Raw genomic sequence first — 17,453 nt, 5'->3', positions numbered from 1 at the left:
AGTCCAAATCTGAACACTGTTTTTGTGGTCAACTCATCCAACAACTCAATTATTCTTGTAGTTCCTTGGTTATATCTGTGTATACTAGCGTACTTCTTGACTTTTAGCAAATATTTGCAGAATGAATGAAATTATTATGATGTATAAAAACTATATTTTATTAGAAAAGTGTAAGTTTTAGAAGGACATAATACTAGGGTGCCTCATTACCTCTTTCTGTTTTGCAGAATTTCAAGCACAGAACCTCAGAGTTCTGTGTGCTTTTAAAACTCAAACCATAACATTAAAAGAAAATGACACAGCTGCTAAAAGAAATTTTAAAGCCAAGGAAAAATAAAGCAGCATGCATATTAATTGTTGAACAAATCAGATTTCTATACACATTTCCCCGCAGTTTCACTAAGAAATAACCATGCAAATATTTCCTTACCTCTGCAAATAGGAGGTGATGTCCATGTTCCATTTTCTAAACAAACACTCCTTAGGGAACCCTCCAACATGTATCCACTGTAACATGAGTAGGTGATCATGTCTCCGTATTGATAATGTACACCTCGAGCAATTGCATTTTCTACATGAGCTGGTGGACCACACGAGATTTCTACAGGAAAACAAAACAACAATTAAGCTTGTGCTATTAACACAGACTGAGAACACAGTCTCATCTCGCAGAATGAATTTAAAGAGCAAAAATAAAATACATAAGGGAAACATTTTCACCTACTTCTCTAGAATAGTAAGAACTAAAGAATTAACTGCTGCTGGTGAGAAAAATTAGACATACAAAGATAAAAGGTTTTTTGTCTTCTGATTCAAATGTTGAAGGACAGCCTATTTTAAACCTAAGGAAAGCAGTCTGTAGGACACCAAGAATTAGCTCTTGTACCTTGTCAGATAACTGGCTGCAAGAGACTTTCAAAACAGGATGCTTATTAAATGAGGAGAGAAAGCATGATGATTGTAGTCTACTGTTCCAGAGTAAAGATCATTAATTGTAGTACTACATATTGTATCAGGGCTATTTTGTTAATGCCTAGAACAGTGCCTAGCATGCAACATGCTCTTGAAAATGAGTCATTGAATGAATATTGTCTCTAGTCTATAGATGCTCAATGAATACAACTTGATCAGGTTTATGAAATTCAAGGTTTCATGTTACTTTCCTCTTTTCAATAGTGTAAAAGAGTGACTTTCGGCTGGGCGCAGTGGCTCAAGCTTGTAATCCCAGCACTTTGGGAGGCCGAGACGGGCGGATCACGAGGTCAGGAGATCGAGACCATCCTGGCTAACACGGTGAAACCCTGTCTCTACTAAAAAATACAAAAAACTAGCCGGGCGAGGTGGCAGGCGCCTGTAGTCCCAGCTACTCTGGAGGCTGAGGCAGGAGAATGGCATAAACCCGGGAGGCAGGGCTTACAGTGAGCTGAGATCCGGCCACTACACTCCAGCCTGGGTGACAGAGCGAGACTCCGTCTCAAAAAAAAAAAAAAAAAAAAAAGAGTGACTTTCTGCTTTTGGGATCTGTGTTAGATTGGATGATAATCCTCTCTTTTTGAAAGGGACATGTGATATATATTTAAATAGAAATTTTTATAACTGATACTGTTTTGAGAATTTTACAAGAAGCCTTAAGATAATTAGAATTATTCTATGGTGGGGCACAAGGCAAGGGCTAGATTGGTGTCAGGATTCTAATCAGAATCTAGTTTGTTCAACTTTTGAATGAAGAGTCCTTATAAGCTGGCTTCTAAAAGGTCACTTTGTTGTCATAATACTACCAAAAACTTGTTAGGGGAGATAATGAATTTGTATGATTTTTCTAAAATTTTTTCCCCTCTAAGGTGGACAAAATACCTACTATGCAACAGAAATCAGAAGGAAATAAATGAATTATGTTTACTGATTTGCATATGTTGAACCAGCCTTGCATCCAGGGGAAGAAGGCAACTTGATTTTTTTTTTTTTTTTTTGGATGTGCTGCTGGATTTGGTTCTCCAGTATTTTATTGAGGATTTTTGTATTGATGTTCATCGGGGAAATTGGCCTAAAGTTTTTTTTCTTGTATTTCTGCCAGGTTTTGGTATCAGGATGATGCTGGCCTCATAAAATGAGTTAGGCAGGAGTCCCTCCTTTTCAATTGTTTGGAATAGTTTCTGAAGGAATGGTAGCAGCTACTCTTTGTACCACTGGGAGAATTCAGCTGTAAATCTGTCTGGTCCTTGGCTTCTTTTGGTTGGTAGGCTATTTAGTACTGTGTCAATTTCAGAACTGGTTATTGGCCTATTCAGGAATTCAACTTTTTCCTGCTTCAGTCTTGCAAGGGTGCATATGTCCAGGAATTTATCCATTTCTTCTAGATTTTCTAGTTTATGTGCATAGAGGTATTTATACTATTCTCTCATGGCTGTTTGTATTTCTGTGGTGTCAGTGGTGATATCCCCTTTATCATTTTTTATTGTGTTTGATTCTTCTCTCTTTTCTTATTAGTCTAGCTAGCGGTCTATTTTATTACTTTTTTCAAAAAAACAGCTCCTTGATTAATTCATTGTTTTGAAGGGTTTTTCGTGTCTGTATCTCCTTCAGTTCTGCTCTGATCTTGGTTATTTCTTGTCTTCTGCTAGCTTTAGGGTTTGCTCTTGATTCTCTAGTTCTTTTAGTTGTGATGTTAGGGTGTCAATTTGAGATCTACCTTTTTGATGTAGGCATTTAGTGCTATAAATTTCTCTTTTAACACTGCTTTAACTGTGTCCCAGAGATTCTGTTACATTGTCTCATTGTTCTCATTGCTTTCAAAGAACTTGATTTCTTCCTTAATTTCATTATGTACCCAGGAGTCATTCAGAAGCAGATTGTTCAATTTCCACGTAGTTGTGTGGTTTTGAGTTTCTTAATCCTGAGTTCAAATTTGATTGAGCTGTGGTCTGAGAGAATGTTACGATTTCAGTTGTTTTGCCTTTGCTGAGGAGTGTTTTACTTCCAATTATGTGATAAATTTTAGACTAAGTGCTGTGTAGCAATGAGAAGAATGTATATTCTGTTGTTTGGGGGTGGAGAGTTCTGTAGATGTCTATCAAGACCACTTGATCCAGAGCTGAGTTCAAGTCCTGAATATCCTTGTTAATTTTCTGTCTTGATGATCTAATATTGACAGTGGGGTGTTAAAGTCTCCCACTATTATTTTGTAAATGTCAAAGTCTATTTGTAGGTCTCTAAGAACTTGATTTATGAATTTGGGTGCTCCTGTACTGGGTGCATATATATTTAGGATAGTTAGTTCTTCTTGTTGAACACTTTACCATTATGAAATGCCCTTCTTTGTCTTTTTTGATCTTTGCTGGTTTAAAGTCTGTTTTGTCAGAAACTAGAATTACAACCCCTGTTTTTTTCTGCTTTTCATATGCTTGGCATTTTGTGTCTTTCAACTGGGGGCATTTAACTCATTTACATTTAAGGTTAGCATTGTTATGTGTGAATTTGATCCTGTCATCATGATGCTAGGTGGTTATTTTGCAGACTTGTTAATGTAGTTGCTTCATCTTGTTATGATCTTTGTACTTCAGCGTGTTTTCTTTAATACTTTATGTTCTAGGGTACATGTGCACAACGGGCAGGTTTGTCACATATGTATACATGTGCCATGTTGGTGTGCTGCACCCATTAACTTGTCATTTTCATTAGGTATATCTCCTAACGCTATCCCTCCCCCTCCCCACTCCCCACAATAGGCCCCGATGTGTGATGTTCCCCTTCCAGAGTCCAAGTGATCTCATTGTTCAATTCCCACGTATGAGTGAGAACATGCAGTGTTTGGTTTTCTGTTCTTCTGATAGTTTGCTGAGAATGATGGTTTCCAGCTACATCCATGTCGCTGCAAAGGACACAAACTCATCCTTTTGTAGGGCTGCATAGTATTCCATGGTGTATATGTGCCACACTTTCTTAATCCATTCTGTCACTGATGGACATTTGGGTTGATTCCAAGTCTTCACTATTGTGAATAGTGCCGCAATAAACATATGTGTGCATGTGTCTTTATAGCAGCATGATTTATAATCCTTGGGGTATATACCCAGTAATGGGATGGCTGGATCAAATGGCACTTCTAGTTCTAGACCCTTGAGGAATCGCCACACTGTTTTCCACAATGGTTGAACTAGTTTACAGTCCCCCCCAACAGTGTAAAAGTGTTCCTATTTCTCTACATCCTCTCCAGCACCTGTTGTTTCCTGACTTTTTAATGATGGCCATTCTAACTAGTGTGAGATGGTATCTCATGGTGGTTTTGTTTTGTTTCATTTTTTTGATTACTTTTTATTTTTTTATTATTATACTTTAAGTTCTAGGGTACATGTGCACAATGTGCAAGTTTGTTACATACGTATACATGTGCTATGTTGGTGTGCTGCACCCATTAACTCGTCATTTGCATTAGGTATATCTCCTAATGCTATCCCTCCCCCCTCCCCCTTCCCACAATAGGCCCCGGTGTGTGATGTTCCCCTTCCTGTGTCCAAGTGATCTCATTGTTCAGTTCCCACCTATGACTGAGAATATGCGGTGTTTGGTTTTCTGTTCTTGTGATAGTTTGCTGAGAATGATGGTTTCCAGCTTCATCCATGTCCCTACAAAGGACATGAACTCATCCTTTTTTATGGTTGCATAGTATTCCATGGTGTATATGTGCCACATTTTCTTAATTCAGTCTGTCACCGATGGACATTTGGGTTGATTCTAAATTTTTGTTATTGTGAATAGTGCCACAATAAACATATGTGTGCGTGTGTCTTTATAGCAACATGATTTATAATCCTTTGGGTATATACCCAGTAATGGGATGGCTGGGTCAAATGGTATTTCTAGTTCTAGATCCTTGAGGAATCACCACACTGTTTTCCACAATGGTTGAAGTAGTTTACAGTCCCACTAATAGTCTAAAAGTGTTCCTATTTCTCCACATCCTCTCCAGCACCTGTTGTTTCCTGATTTTTTAATGATTGCCATTCTAAGTGGTGTGAGATGGTATCTCATTGTGGTGTTGATTTGCATTTCTCTGATGGCGAGTGATGATGAGCATTTTTTCATGTGTCTGTTGGCTGCATAAATGTCTTCTTTTGAGAAGTGTCTGTTCATATCCTTTGCCCACTTTTTGATGGGGTTATTTTTTCTTGTAAATTTGTTTCAGTTCTTTGTAGGCTCTGGATATTAGCCTTTTGTCAGATGAGTAGATTGCAAACATTTTTTCCCATTCTGTAGGTTGCCTGTTCACTCTGATGGTAGTTTCTTTTGCTGTGCAGAAGTTCTTTAGTTTAATTAGATCCCATTTGTCAATTTTGGCTTTTGTTGCCGTTGCTTTTAGTGTTTTAGACATGAAGTCCTTGCCCATGATTATGTCCTCAATGGTATTACCTAGGTTTTCTTCTAGGGTTTTTATGGTTTTAGGTCTAACACTTAAGTCTCTAATCCATCTTGAATTAATTTTCGTATAAGGAGTGAGGAAAGGATCCAGTTTCAGCTTTCTCCTTATGGCTAGCCAATTTTCCCAGCACCATTTATTAAATAGGGAATCCTTTGCCCATTTCTTGTTTTTGTTAGGTTTGTCAAAGATTAGATGGCTGTAGATGTGTGGTATTATTTCTGAGGTCTCTGTTCTGTTCCATTGGTCTATATCTCTGTTTTGGTACCAGTACCATGCTGTTTTGGTTACTGTAGCCTTGTAGTATAGTTTGAAGTCAGGTAGCATGATGCCTCCAGCTTGTTCTTTTGGCTTAGGATTGTCTTGGCAATGTGGGCTCTTTTTTGGTTCTATATGAACTTTAAAGTAGTTTTTTCCAATTGTGTGAAGAAAGTCATTGATAGCTTGATGGGGATGGCATTGAATCTATAAATGACCTTGGGCAGTATGGCCATTTTCACGATATTGATTCTTCCTATCCATGAGTTTGGAATGTTCTTCCATTTGTTTGTGTCCTCTTTTATTTCCTTGAGCAGTGGTTTGCAGTTGTCCTTGAAGAGGTCCTTCACATCCCTTGTAAGTTGGATTCCTAGGTATTTTATTCTCTTTGAAGCAATTGTGAATGGGAATTCACTCATGATTTGGCTCTGTTTGTCTGTTATCAGTGTATAAGAATGCTTGTGATTTTTGCACATTGATTTTGTATCCTGAGACTTTGCTGAAGTTGCTTATCAGCTTAAGGAGATTTTGGGCTGAGATGATGGGGTTTTCTACATATACAATCATGTCATCTGCAAACAGGGACAATTTGACTTCCTCTTTTCCTAATGAAATACGCTTTATATCTCTCTCCTGCCTGATTGCCTTGGCCAGAACTTCCAACACTATGTTGAATAGGAGTGGTGAGAGAGGGCATCCCTGTCTTCTGCCAGTTTTCAAAGGGAATGCTTCCAGTTTTTGCCCATTCAGTATGATATTGGCTGTGGGTTTGTCATACATAGCTCTTATTATTTTGAGATATGTTCCATCAATACCTAGTTTATTGAGAGTTTTTAGCATGAAGGGCTGTTGAATTTTGTCAAAGACCTTTTCTGCATCTATTGAGATAATCATGTGGTTTTTGTCTTTGGTTCTGTTTATATGCTAGATTATGTTTATTGATTTGTGTATGTTGAACCAGCCTTGCATCCCAGGGATGAAGCCCACTTGATCATGGTGGTAAGCTTTTTGATGTGCTGCTGGATTCAGTTTGCCAGTATTTTATTGAGGATTTTTGCATTGATGTTCATCAGGGATATTGGTCTAAAATTCTCTTTTTTTGTTGTCTCTCTGCCAGGCTTTGGTATCAGGATGATGCTGGACTCATGAAAAGAGCTAGTGAGGATTCCCTCTTTTTCTATTTATTGGAATAGTTTCAAAAGGAATGGTACTAGCTTCTTCTTGTAGCTCTTGTAGAATTAGGCTCTGAATCCATCTGGTCCTGGACTTTTTTTGGTTGGTAGAATATTAATTATTGCCTCAATTTCAGAGCATGTTATTTGTCTATTCAGGGATTCAACTTCTTCCTGTTCAGTGTTGGGAGGGTGTATGTGTTCAGGAATTTATCCATTTCTTCTAGGTTTTCTAGTTTATTTGCATAGAGGTGTTTATAGTATTCTCTGATGGTAGTTTGTATTTCTGTGGGGTCGAAATACATTCGACCTCTATCATTTATTGTGTTTATTTGATTCTTCTCTCTTTTCTTTATTAGTCTTGCTAGCAGTCTATCAATTTTGTTGATCTTTTCAAAAAACCAGCTCCTGGATTCATTGATTTTTTGAAGGGATTTTGTGTCTCTATCTCCTTCAGTTCTGCTCTGATCTTAGTTATTTCTTGCCTTCTGCTAGCTTTTGAATGTGTTTTCTCTTGCTTCTCTAGTTTTTTTAATTGTGATGTTAGGGTATCAATTTTAGATCTTTCCTGCTTTCTCTTGTGGGCATTTAGTGCTATAAATTTCCCTCTACACACTGCTTTAAACGTGTCCCAGAGATTCTGGTATGTTATATCTTTTTTCTCATTGGTTTCAAAAAAATCTTTATTTCTGCCTTCATTTCATTATGTACCCAGTAGTCATTCAGGAGCAGGTTGTTCAGTTTCCATGTAGTTGAGCGGTTTTGATTGAGTTTCTTAGTCCTGAGTTCTAGTTTGATTGCACTGTGGTCTGAGAGACAGTTTGTTATAATTTCTGTTCTTTTACATTTGCTGAGGAGTGCTTTACTTCCAACTATGTGGTCAATTTTGGAATAAGTGCAATGTGGTGCTGAGTAGAATATATATTCTGTTGATTTGGGTTGGAGAATTCTGTAGACGTCTATTAGGTCTGCTTCGTGGAGAGTTGAGTTCATTTTCTGGATATCCTTGTTAACTTTCTGTCTCATTGATCTGTCTGATATTGACAGTGGGGTTTTAAAGTCTCTGATTATTATTGTGTGGGAGTCTAAGTCTCTTTGCAAGTCTCTAAGGACTTGCTTTATGAATCTGGGTGCTCCTGGATTGGGTGCATATCGATTTAGGTTAGCTCTTCTTGTTGAATTGATCCCTTTACCATTATGTAAATACCCTCTCTGTCTCTTTTGATGTTTGTTGGTTTAGAGTCTGTTTTATCAGAGACTAGGATTGCAACCCCTGCCTTTTTTGTGTTCCATTTGCTTGGTAGATCTTCCTTCATCCCTTCATTTTGAGCCTATGTGTGTTTCTGCATGTGAGATGGGTCTCCTGAATACAGCAGACTGATGGGTCTTGACTCTATCCAGTTTGCCAGTCTGTGTCTTTTAATTGGAGCATTTAGCCCATTTACATTTAAGGTTAATACTGTTCTGTGTGAAGCTGATCCTGTCATTATGATGTAGTTGGTTATTTTGCTCATTAGTTGATGCAGTTTCTTCCTAGCATCGATGGTCTTTACATTTTGGCATGTTTTAGCAGTGGTTGGTACCAGTTGTTCCTTTCCATGTTTAGTTCTTCCTTCAGGATCTCTTGTAAGGCAGGCCTGGTAATGACAAAATCTCTCAGCCTTTGTAAAGGATTTTATTTCTGCTTCACTTATGAAGCTTAATTTGGCTGGATATGAAATTCTGGGTTGAAAATTCTTTTCTTTAAAATGTTGAATATTGGCCCCCACTCTCTTCTGGCTTGTAGAGATCTGCCGTTAGTCCGATGGGCTTCCCTTTGAGGGCAACCCGACCTTTCTCTCTGACTGCCCTTAATATTTTTTCCTTCATTTCAACTTCGGTGAATCTGACAATTATGTGTCTTAGAGTTGCTCTTCTGGAGGAGTATCTTTGTGGCATTCTCTGTATTTCTTGAATTTGAATGTTGGCCTGCCTTGCTAGGTTGGGAAAGTTCTCCTGGATAATATCCTGCAGAGTGTTTTCCAACTTGGTTCCATTCTTCCCGTCACTTTCAGGTACACCAGACATAGATTTGGTCTCTTCACATAGTCCCATATTTCTTGGAGGCTTTGTTCATTTCTTTTTACTCTTTTTTCTCTAAACTTCTCTTCTTGCTTCATTTCATTAATTTGATCTTCAATCACTGATACCCTTTCTTCCAGTGATCCAGTCAGTTACCGAAGCTTGTACATTTGTCACGTAGGTCGCATGTCATGGTTTTCATCTCTATCAGGTCATTTAAGGACTTCTCTACATTGGTTATTCTAGTTAGTCATTTGTCAAATCTTTTTTCAATTTTTTAGCTTCTTTGCGCTGGGTTCGTACTTCCTCCTTTAGCTCAGAGAAGTTTGATTGTCTGAAGCCTTCTCTCAACTTGTCAAAGTCATTCTCTGTCTAGCTTTGTTCCATTGCTGGTGAGGAGGTGCATTCCTGTGGAACGGGAGAGGCGCTCTGATTTTTAGAATTTTGAGGTTTTCTGCACTGCTTTTTCCCCATCTTTGTGGTTTTATCTACCTTTGGTCTTTGATCATAGTGACACACAGATGGGGTTTTGGTGTGGATGTGCTTTCTGTTTGTTAGTTTTCCTTCTAGCAGTGAGGACCCTCAGCTGCAGGTCTGTTGGAGTTTGCTCGAGGTCCACTCCAGACCCTGTTTGCCTGGGTATCAGCAGTGGAGGCTGCAGAAGAGGAATATTGCTGAACAGCATATGTTGCTGCCTGATCATTCCTCTGGAAACTTCATCTCAGAGGTGTACCTGGCTGTGTGAGGTGTCAGTCTGCCCCTAGTGGGGTATGTCTCCCAGTTAGGCTACTTGGGGGTCAGGGACCCACTTGAGCAAGCAGTCTGTGCGTTCTCAGATCTCAAACTCTGTGCTGGGAGAACCACTACCCTCTTCAAAGCTGTCAGACAGGGACATTTAAGTCTGCAGAGGTTTCTGCTGCCTTTTGTTTGGCTATGCCCTTTCCCCAGAGGTGTGGTACACAGAGGCAGGCAGACAGGCCTCCTTGAGCTGTGGTGGGCTCCACCCAGTTCGAGCTTCCTGGCTGCTTTGTTTACCTACTTAAGCCTCAGCAATGGTGGGTGCCCCTCCCCCAGCCTACCTGCCGCCTTGCAGTTAGATCTGTGGCTGCTGTGCTAGCAATGAGGGAGGCTTTGTGGGCGTGGGACCCTCCGAGCTAGGCGAGGGATATATTCTCCTAGTGTGCCGTTCGCTAAGACCGTTGGTAAAGCACAGTATTAGGGTGGGAGTGACCTGATTTTCCAGGTGTTATATGTCATGGTTTCCCTTGACTAGGAAAGGCAATTCCCTTCCCCCTTGTGCTCACCCTGCTTTGGCTCTTGCTCGTTGGGCTGCACCCACTGTCCTGCACCCACTGTCCAACATGCCCCAGTGAGATGAACCTGGTATCTCAGTTGGAAATGCAGAAATCACCCGTCTCCTGTGTTGCTCACACTGGGAGCTGGAGGCTGGAGCTGTTCCTATTTGGCCATCTTGGATTCAGGGTGTTTTTTTAGTGGCTAGTAACAATTTTTCCTCTCCATATTTAATGCTTCCTTCATGAGCTCTTGCAAGGCAGGCCTGGTGGTGATGAATTCCCTCAGCATTTTCTTGTCTGAAAAGAAATTTTATTTCTCTTTCACTTATGAAACTTAGTTTGGCTGGCTATGAAATTCTGGGTTGGAAATTCTTTTAAGAATGTTGAATATTGGGCCCCAATCTCTTCTGGCTTTTAGGGCTTCTGCAGAGAGGTCTGCTGTTAGTCTGATAGGCTTCCCTTTGTAGGTCACCTGGCCTTTCTCTGTGGCTGCCCTTGACATTTTTTCCTTCAGTTTTACCTTGGAGAACCTGAGGATTATGTGTCTTGGGGTTGATCTTCTCATGGAGTATCTTACTGGGGTTCTCTGGATTTCCTGAACTGGAACGTTGGCCTTGTCTTGCTAGGTTGCAGAAGTTCTCCTGGATGATATCCTGAAGTATGTTTTCCAAGTTGGTTCTATACTCATCTCTTTCAGATACCTCAATCAATCATAGGTTTGGTTTTTTTACCTAATTTCATAGTTCTCAGAGGAATTCTTTGTTCTCTAATCTTGTCTGCTTGTCTTATTTCAGCAAGATAGTCTTCAAACTCTAAAATTCTTTCCTCCACTTAGTCCATTCAGGTATTGATACTTGTTGCATTGTGAAGTTCTCGTGTTGTGTTTTTCAGCTCCATCAGGTCATTTACATTCCTTTCTAAACTGGTCATTCTGGTTAACAGCTCCTGCATTGTTTTATCCTGGTTCTTAGCGTCTTTGCATTGGGTTAGAACATGTTCCTTTAGCTCAGTGAACTTCATTATTACCCACTTTCTGAAGCCTACTTCTTTCAATTCATCAATCTCAGCCTCTGCCCAGTTCTGTGCTTTTCCTGGAGAAGTGTTGCAATCATTTGGATGAGAAGAGGAACTCTGGCTTTTTGAGTTTTCAGTGTTTTCTTCATTGATTTTTTTTCTCATATTCCTGAGTTCTCCAGTTTTGATCTCTGAGGTTGCTGACCTTTGGATGAGGCTTTTGTGAGGGCTTTTTTGTTGATGGCTGTTGTTGCTTTCTCTGTTTTTCTTTTAACAGTCAGGCCCGTCTTTTGTAGGGCTGCTGTGGTTTGCTGGGGGTCCAGTCCAGACCCTATTTGCCTAGGTCCCACTTGCACCTGAAGGTGTTACCAGCAGAGGCTGCAGAACAGCAAAGATGGCTGCCTGCTCCTTCCTCTGGGAGTTCTGTCCCAGAGGGGCACTGACCTGATGCCAGTGGGAATATCCTTGTATAAGGTGTCTGGTGACCCCTGTTGTAGGGGGGATCTCATCCTATCAGGAGGCATGGGATCAGGGACTCGCTTAACAAAGCACTCTAGCTGCCCCTTGGCAGAGCAGGTGCATTGTGCTGTGGGGAATCCCACTAGTCCAGCCTGCCTGGATTCCTCAGAGCCAGCAGGGGAAGGACTAAGCCTGCTGATCTGTGGAGACCATGGCCACATGGAGCCCCAGGGGCTCCATCTTAGGGAGATCAGAGTTCTGTTCATAAACCCCTGGCTGGAGTTGCTGAAATTCCCGCAGGGAGGCCCTGCTCAGTGAGGAGGGGAGGGGGTAGGGTCCAGCCTAAGGAGGCAGTCTGGCCACAATCTGTCACAGCTGCTGTGCTACGCTGTGGGGGAATTCCTCCTCTGTCCAAATTGCCCAGTCTCCCTGGCATTAGCAGGGAAAAAAAATGGCAGACTGCAGCTGCAGTGACGGTGGCTGCCTCTTCCCCCAGGAGCTCGTCATCTTAGGCAGCAGGCAGCCACAGTAATGGTGGTTGCTCCTCCCTCCGATAACTTGGTAGTCTTAAGAAGTTTTCAGTGGCCACCAAGAATCTGCACAGCTCTATGCTTGCGACCCAAGGCCCTGGTGATGTGGGCTCATGAGGGGGATCTCCTGATCTGCAGGTTGCACAGATCCATGGAAAAAGTGTGGTTTCCTGAGTGGGGTAGCACAATCACTCATCACCTCCTTTGGCTGGGGGTGGGAGCTCCCCTTGCCCCATGTGTCTCCCAGGTGAGCCGTTGTACCACCTTGCTTTTTCTCACTTTCTGTGGATTGTGCCAACTGCCTGGTCAGTCCCAATGAGAGAACCTGGATACCTCAGTTGCAGGTGCAGGATTCACTCACTGTTTTCTTTCTTCTCGGTGGGAGGCTCCGGCCACAGCATTTCTGCTTGGCCATCTTGACCCCTCCCCACAAAATAAACATTCTAAAGCTGCAATAGGCTGCTAGCTGAAAATTCAGGGACTTGGGCTATTGTATATATCTTCCTATTAAGAGATAGTGCCAATATGCACCAATTCATTTATTCTTCAAAACAAATCTATAGGATATCTATAATAATTACAAGATAGGTATAACTGAGACTGTTTCTGATTCCAGAATCCCCATTACTTTCACAGGCATATTTCTTATCTCAAAGTGGGAGTGCAAGTGTTCTGAAGATGAAGACCATTGCAGGCATGATACATTCCTATACTACGTAGCCTTGTGCCTTGCATCTGGTCGGACTCAATGAATATTTTAATTGATTACTGTAGAGGAAGTAGCTCAGACAACAAATGAGTCTGGAGGGCAGGACGTTGGCAGGGGATTTTTTTTTTTTTTTTAGACAGAGTCTCACTCTGTCTCCCAGGCTGGAGTGCAGTAGTGCAATCTTGGCTCACTGCAACCTCTGCCTTCCAGGTTCAAGCGATTCTACCTCGGCCTCCCAAGTAGCTGGGATTACAGGTGTGTGCCATCACACCCAGCTAATTTTTGTATTTTTAGTAGAGACGGGTTTTTGCCATCTTGGCCAGGCTGGTCTGGAACTCCTGAACTCAGATGATCTGCCCACCTCAGCCTCCCACAGTGCTGGTATTACAGGTGTGAACCACCATGCCCAGCCGGCAGGGAGATGTTTTAAATGGAGTTAGAAAGTGTGTGTTAAAAAACCTTGCGTTATTACAAGGCAGCAAAAGATGCCTCTGGATTGCATAAATGCAGCAACAAAGTGCTAACACAAAGTGCTAACCCATAGTGCTAGTGGTTCTCAGATTATGTTTCCTGGGTCAGCAGCAGCCTCACCAGCAACATCTAGAACTGTGTTTTAACAGGTTCTCTAGGTGGTTCTGATGCAGGCTCAAGTTTGAGAACCACTGTGGAATAATTTTTCTATTGCAAAACATTCGTAGTATGTTAAATGGTAGCTTGGGGACTCTGACAGTATGGAGAAAAAGATGTATTTTGAATTTAATATCTTGCTCATTCTTAGGGGAACACATTTTGAAAATCTGTTCAGTGAATCCTAGTCAGGTGGGTTTTAGTTTAGTTCTGGAAAGCTTTTTTTTTAATGTTTGAAATTCAAAGATTAAAAAAAATTTGCAAACATTAATGAGGAACATGATTGGGATAGCACAGAGATCCAAATATCTACAACTAAGTGACTTGATTGAAAACAACGTTACAAGGATGGGAAAACATTTCACACTAGCGGCATGAACTGGCTTCCACCTGCTGACTTACTTTCACATTTGGCGCTTGTCTGTGTCCACGTCTCGTCAGGGTTGCAGGTAATGATGCCTTGACCCTGCAGCAGAAAGCCTTCCCTACATTTGATGGACACATTCTGATCAACATAAAACTCCTTTTCAGACAGCAGAGCATTCTCAGGAATCACAAAAGGAACAGGGCATGGATTTGCTGTCAAAAAGAAAAGAAAATGCTTACTGATATTTTCCCTCTTTTCCTAACGTATTTCTTTGAAGGCAGAGTAGTAGTCCTATAGGAGATAAGTTCTCAGTAATGATCATATGAGGTTTAAAAATGTGGAACTTCAAACATTAGACACAGCCTGGTTTTGTGTCCTCATGAAATTATGTGTAAAGATAACGCCAGGTAAGATCAGAAAACATGAAGTTATTCAACCACTAATGCAAGGTCCTAAAAGTTGAAGATGACAAATTATTTAAATGACTGATTTTTTGATCAGCATTGTGAAAATAAAAGGCATACTAGAAATCAAGGGGTATATCATGTATTCCCTTATTATTTGAAGAATATCAAATACTTCTCATTGTCACTTTACTTTCTTTAGAAACCATCAGACATTTCCATGTGAGCTGAATATGACTTTAGACTCATACTGCTATGGGCAGGACATTAGAACTAGTGGAGTCTGCATGCCTTATTGATAAAGATGGATTCTTTTTTATAGGCCCGAGGGAAACACAGGAAATGATGATGGCATTATGCGTGCTTAGTGCAAGTGTGTGACACACATATCAACACATATTTCAAGCAATTTCAGGTTTTCTGATTTTTAAATGGGCACGAAGTATTTGAGTGAGGTATACTTCTGCTGTTACTGCATTATGAAGGTACTTCAAACAGTAACAAGAGCAATCTCAACTTATACCTTGCTTGTGAATATTGTTTTCATTTGAATGGTTATAACTCATTATCTTAATTTATCATATTGATATATGCTTCATTATATTAACATCACATATTAAATGTATTTTCTTTCTTTCCTATCCCCAGTAGAATTCATGATGCATGTATGTCAAAATTTTTTCATTAAATTGCATTTTCTCTTAGTAATCAAGGAATCTGACAAAAGCTGATTCTCAGACAGGACTTAGATAACACAAATAGATTTTTTAAATATCCCAGAGAATTCAGAATTGCTTTCTCTGGGCCCATATCCCTTATAAGTGGAGTTTCCTCTGTGTTTTGGATATGTGGGAAGCTAATCGTGAAGCTGAATCTGACTAAAATCTCTCCTAAAGTCAACACACACGTTTGCAGAGAGGGACTGGGTGGCTCCAGGTTCCATTTTCTGTGCAGTGTGCCTCAGATAGCCCTTCAAGACTGTAGCCTCTGTTGCAGGAATATACCACGTTCGGTCCAGTCGTCGTGTTTTCAATGTCAGCTTTCCCATTGAGAAATTCAAGTGGAGCTTCACACCTGGTCTCTAAAAACAAGAATAAAAGCCTCATATTAATTGCTTCCCCAATTCCTCTTTCCTTCTTTTCCTACGATTGCCAAATATACTTCATGGAATATATAAAATACTATGGCCTATTCATGTGTGAAGCACAGTGATATTCACTGAAGGAGAAAAATATAGCATACCTAAGTATTGGATTAATACACGTATGCAGTTAAAGATTGGGATTTAGTCCTATTGACTCCAGCTGTCTATGTATTATTAATAATGCTGGGGACAGGGGTGTGGATGGGCAGGTGGGTAAAATAAAACAATCTCATTGTAAGTTGCTAACAATGGTCAAGAACTTTTCAAACAATACAAAATTTATTTCTTACAACCCTTAAGTTGTAAGCCCAAATAAAATACAGGATGCCCTGTTAAATTTCAATATCAGATAAATAACAAATACATTTTTAGTATAAGCATGTCTCAAATATTGCATATTTATAAATTTACATTTATTTTTCATCTGGAATTTAAATATAACTGCATGTCCTGTATTTTTGTTTCTTCTAAATCTGGCAACCTTACTTATAGCAACTCTGAGATTATCTCGTAACATTTGCCAAAAAGTGAGGCTTAGAGAAGTTAAATAATTTGGTCAAGGTCAGACACTGCTTGTAAGAAGAGATAAAATATAAAATTATCAGAAGGTAAAAGATAATAGGAAAGCATAAAGAACAGGGACCCATGAGCTTGGGGGGAATTAGAATAAATGACATTTTATATGACTTTTAAGGAATATGCCAACTTCATAAACTGGTGGGTATTACAGTAAAGTTATAAGGAATGATTTTGCATTACTGTGAGAAATGTTATTAGCAGGGATGCTATGAGGAAAATAGGATCACCCTTTCAAGAATCTCAAAAAATGGGCTTGAGTCTTAATTTTATAATTTTTGTGAAGGCAGAGAAGTTGGTTCTAGACTAGTGGTTATCAAGTTTGACTGTACTTTAGAGAACCTGGGAAGCATTTATGGCCTATCACAGACCAAATGAGTCCAAATCTTTATATTGAGGGCTACCTTTCAGTATTATATTAAAAATTCCCCAAACATTGCAAATGTGAACTCAGAGTTGTAAGTCCCTGGACTAGATGCTAATGGACTTCTTTCAGTCCAAAGTTGAGTACACTGGGATCACGGATCTTAACATTGGCTGCACTTTGAAACCACCTAGGGAGCTTTAAAATGCTATTGATGCTGTGCCGGGCATGGTGGCTCATGCCTGTAGCCCCACCTACTCAGGAGGCTGAGGCATGAGAGTCGCTTGAGCCCGGGAAGTGGAGGTTGCAGTGAGCCGAGGTTGCACTACTGCACTCCACCCCGGGTTACAGAGTGAGACTCTATTTAAAAATAAAAATAAAATAAGTACATACATACATTGTCCTTTGGCAGAGAAGGGAATACTGGGGATAAAGTTATGTGTATTAACCCACATTTTGCCAAATAAACTTGGTTGTTCTCATGAGTTAATGTAAAATTCTATGCAAAATATTAATATTAATTTATTTGACAGATGGACCAACAGCACGTTAAAAGCATTGGCTAGTATTGTCACCAACAAAACAACAGCTCTAAGCCTTCTAATTCATAATTATTTGAGAAAACCCCCCACAAAATGCTAATAAACTCAATAGTTAACTAGTTTTTAAACAAAATGTTTGCCATTGCAGTGTCAGTAATCTTGTGTCCTATTGCAGTTAATTGTTAATCCATACTACAGTTTTTGACCCTTTTACTGGTTTACTGCCCTTGAGAAAAAGCCCATTAAAAGGTTCTCATACAGTTAGTTGGCTTACATTTTTTTAAAATTACAAACCTAACCTATAAAGAAAATGTAGCCACACTTATTTTGTGTCCTCGGTGTCATTTTGGGGGCTGCTAAGTGTCATTCAACACACCTTTGCATATTGCCACCCCTCCACTCCACTGTCTGTTCTCCTGGCAGACACGTTCCCTGTTCCCCTGTGAAACAATGGAGAAAGGTCATCAACAAGATCATAACTCTATAATAGAAAAATAATAAGGAAATGCAAAGTAATC

At 40.1% G+C, this 17,453-nt stretch overlaps 1 protein-coding gene across 1 annotated transcript in view; it reads right to left on the bottom strand.

Annotated features, from left to right (window-relative positions):
• The window catches only part of SVEP1 (sushi, von Willebrand factor type A, EGF and pentraxin domain containing 1), a 224,166-nt gene that overhangs the window by 12,208 nt on the left and 194,505 nt on the right, over positions 1–17,453 (bottom strand). Inside the window, exons 41-44 of the mRNA XM_045373613.3 lie at positions 17,312–17,375; positions 15,217–15,390; positions 13,941–14,117; positions 431–601 (exon numbers count right to left, since the gene is read on the bottom strand). Coding sequence (XP_045229548.2) covers positions 431–601; positions 13,941–14,117; positions 15,217–15,390; positions 17,312–17,375 — 586 coding nt within the window. The remainder of the gene's footprint in view (positions 1–430; positions 602–13,940; positions 14,118–15,216; positions 15,391–17,311; positions 17,376–17,453) is intronic.

The sequence above is a fragment of the Macaca fascicularis genome, chromosome 15 (genome assembly GCF_037993035.2).
Source record: "Macaca fascicularis isolate 582-1 chromosome 15, T2T-MFA8v1.1".
NCBI classification, from domain to species: domain Eukaryota; kingdom Metazoa; phylum Chordata; class Mammalia; order Primates; family Cercopithecidae; genus Macaca; species Macaca fascicularis.
Note: the sequence above shows the minus strand (reverse complement) of the source record. Positions and strands in the feature narration are given on the sequence as shown.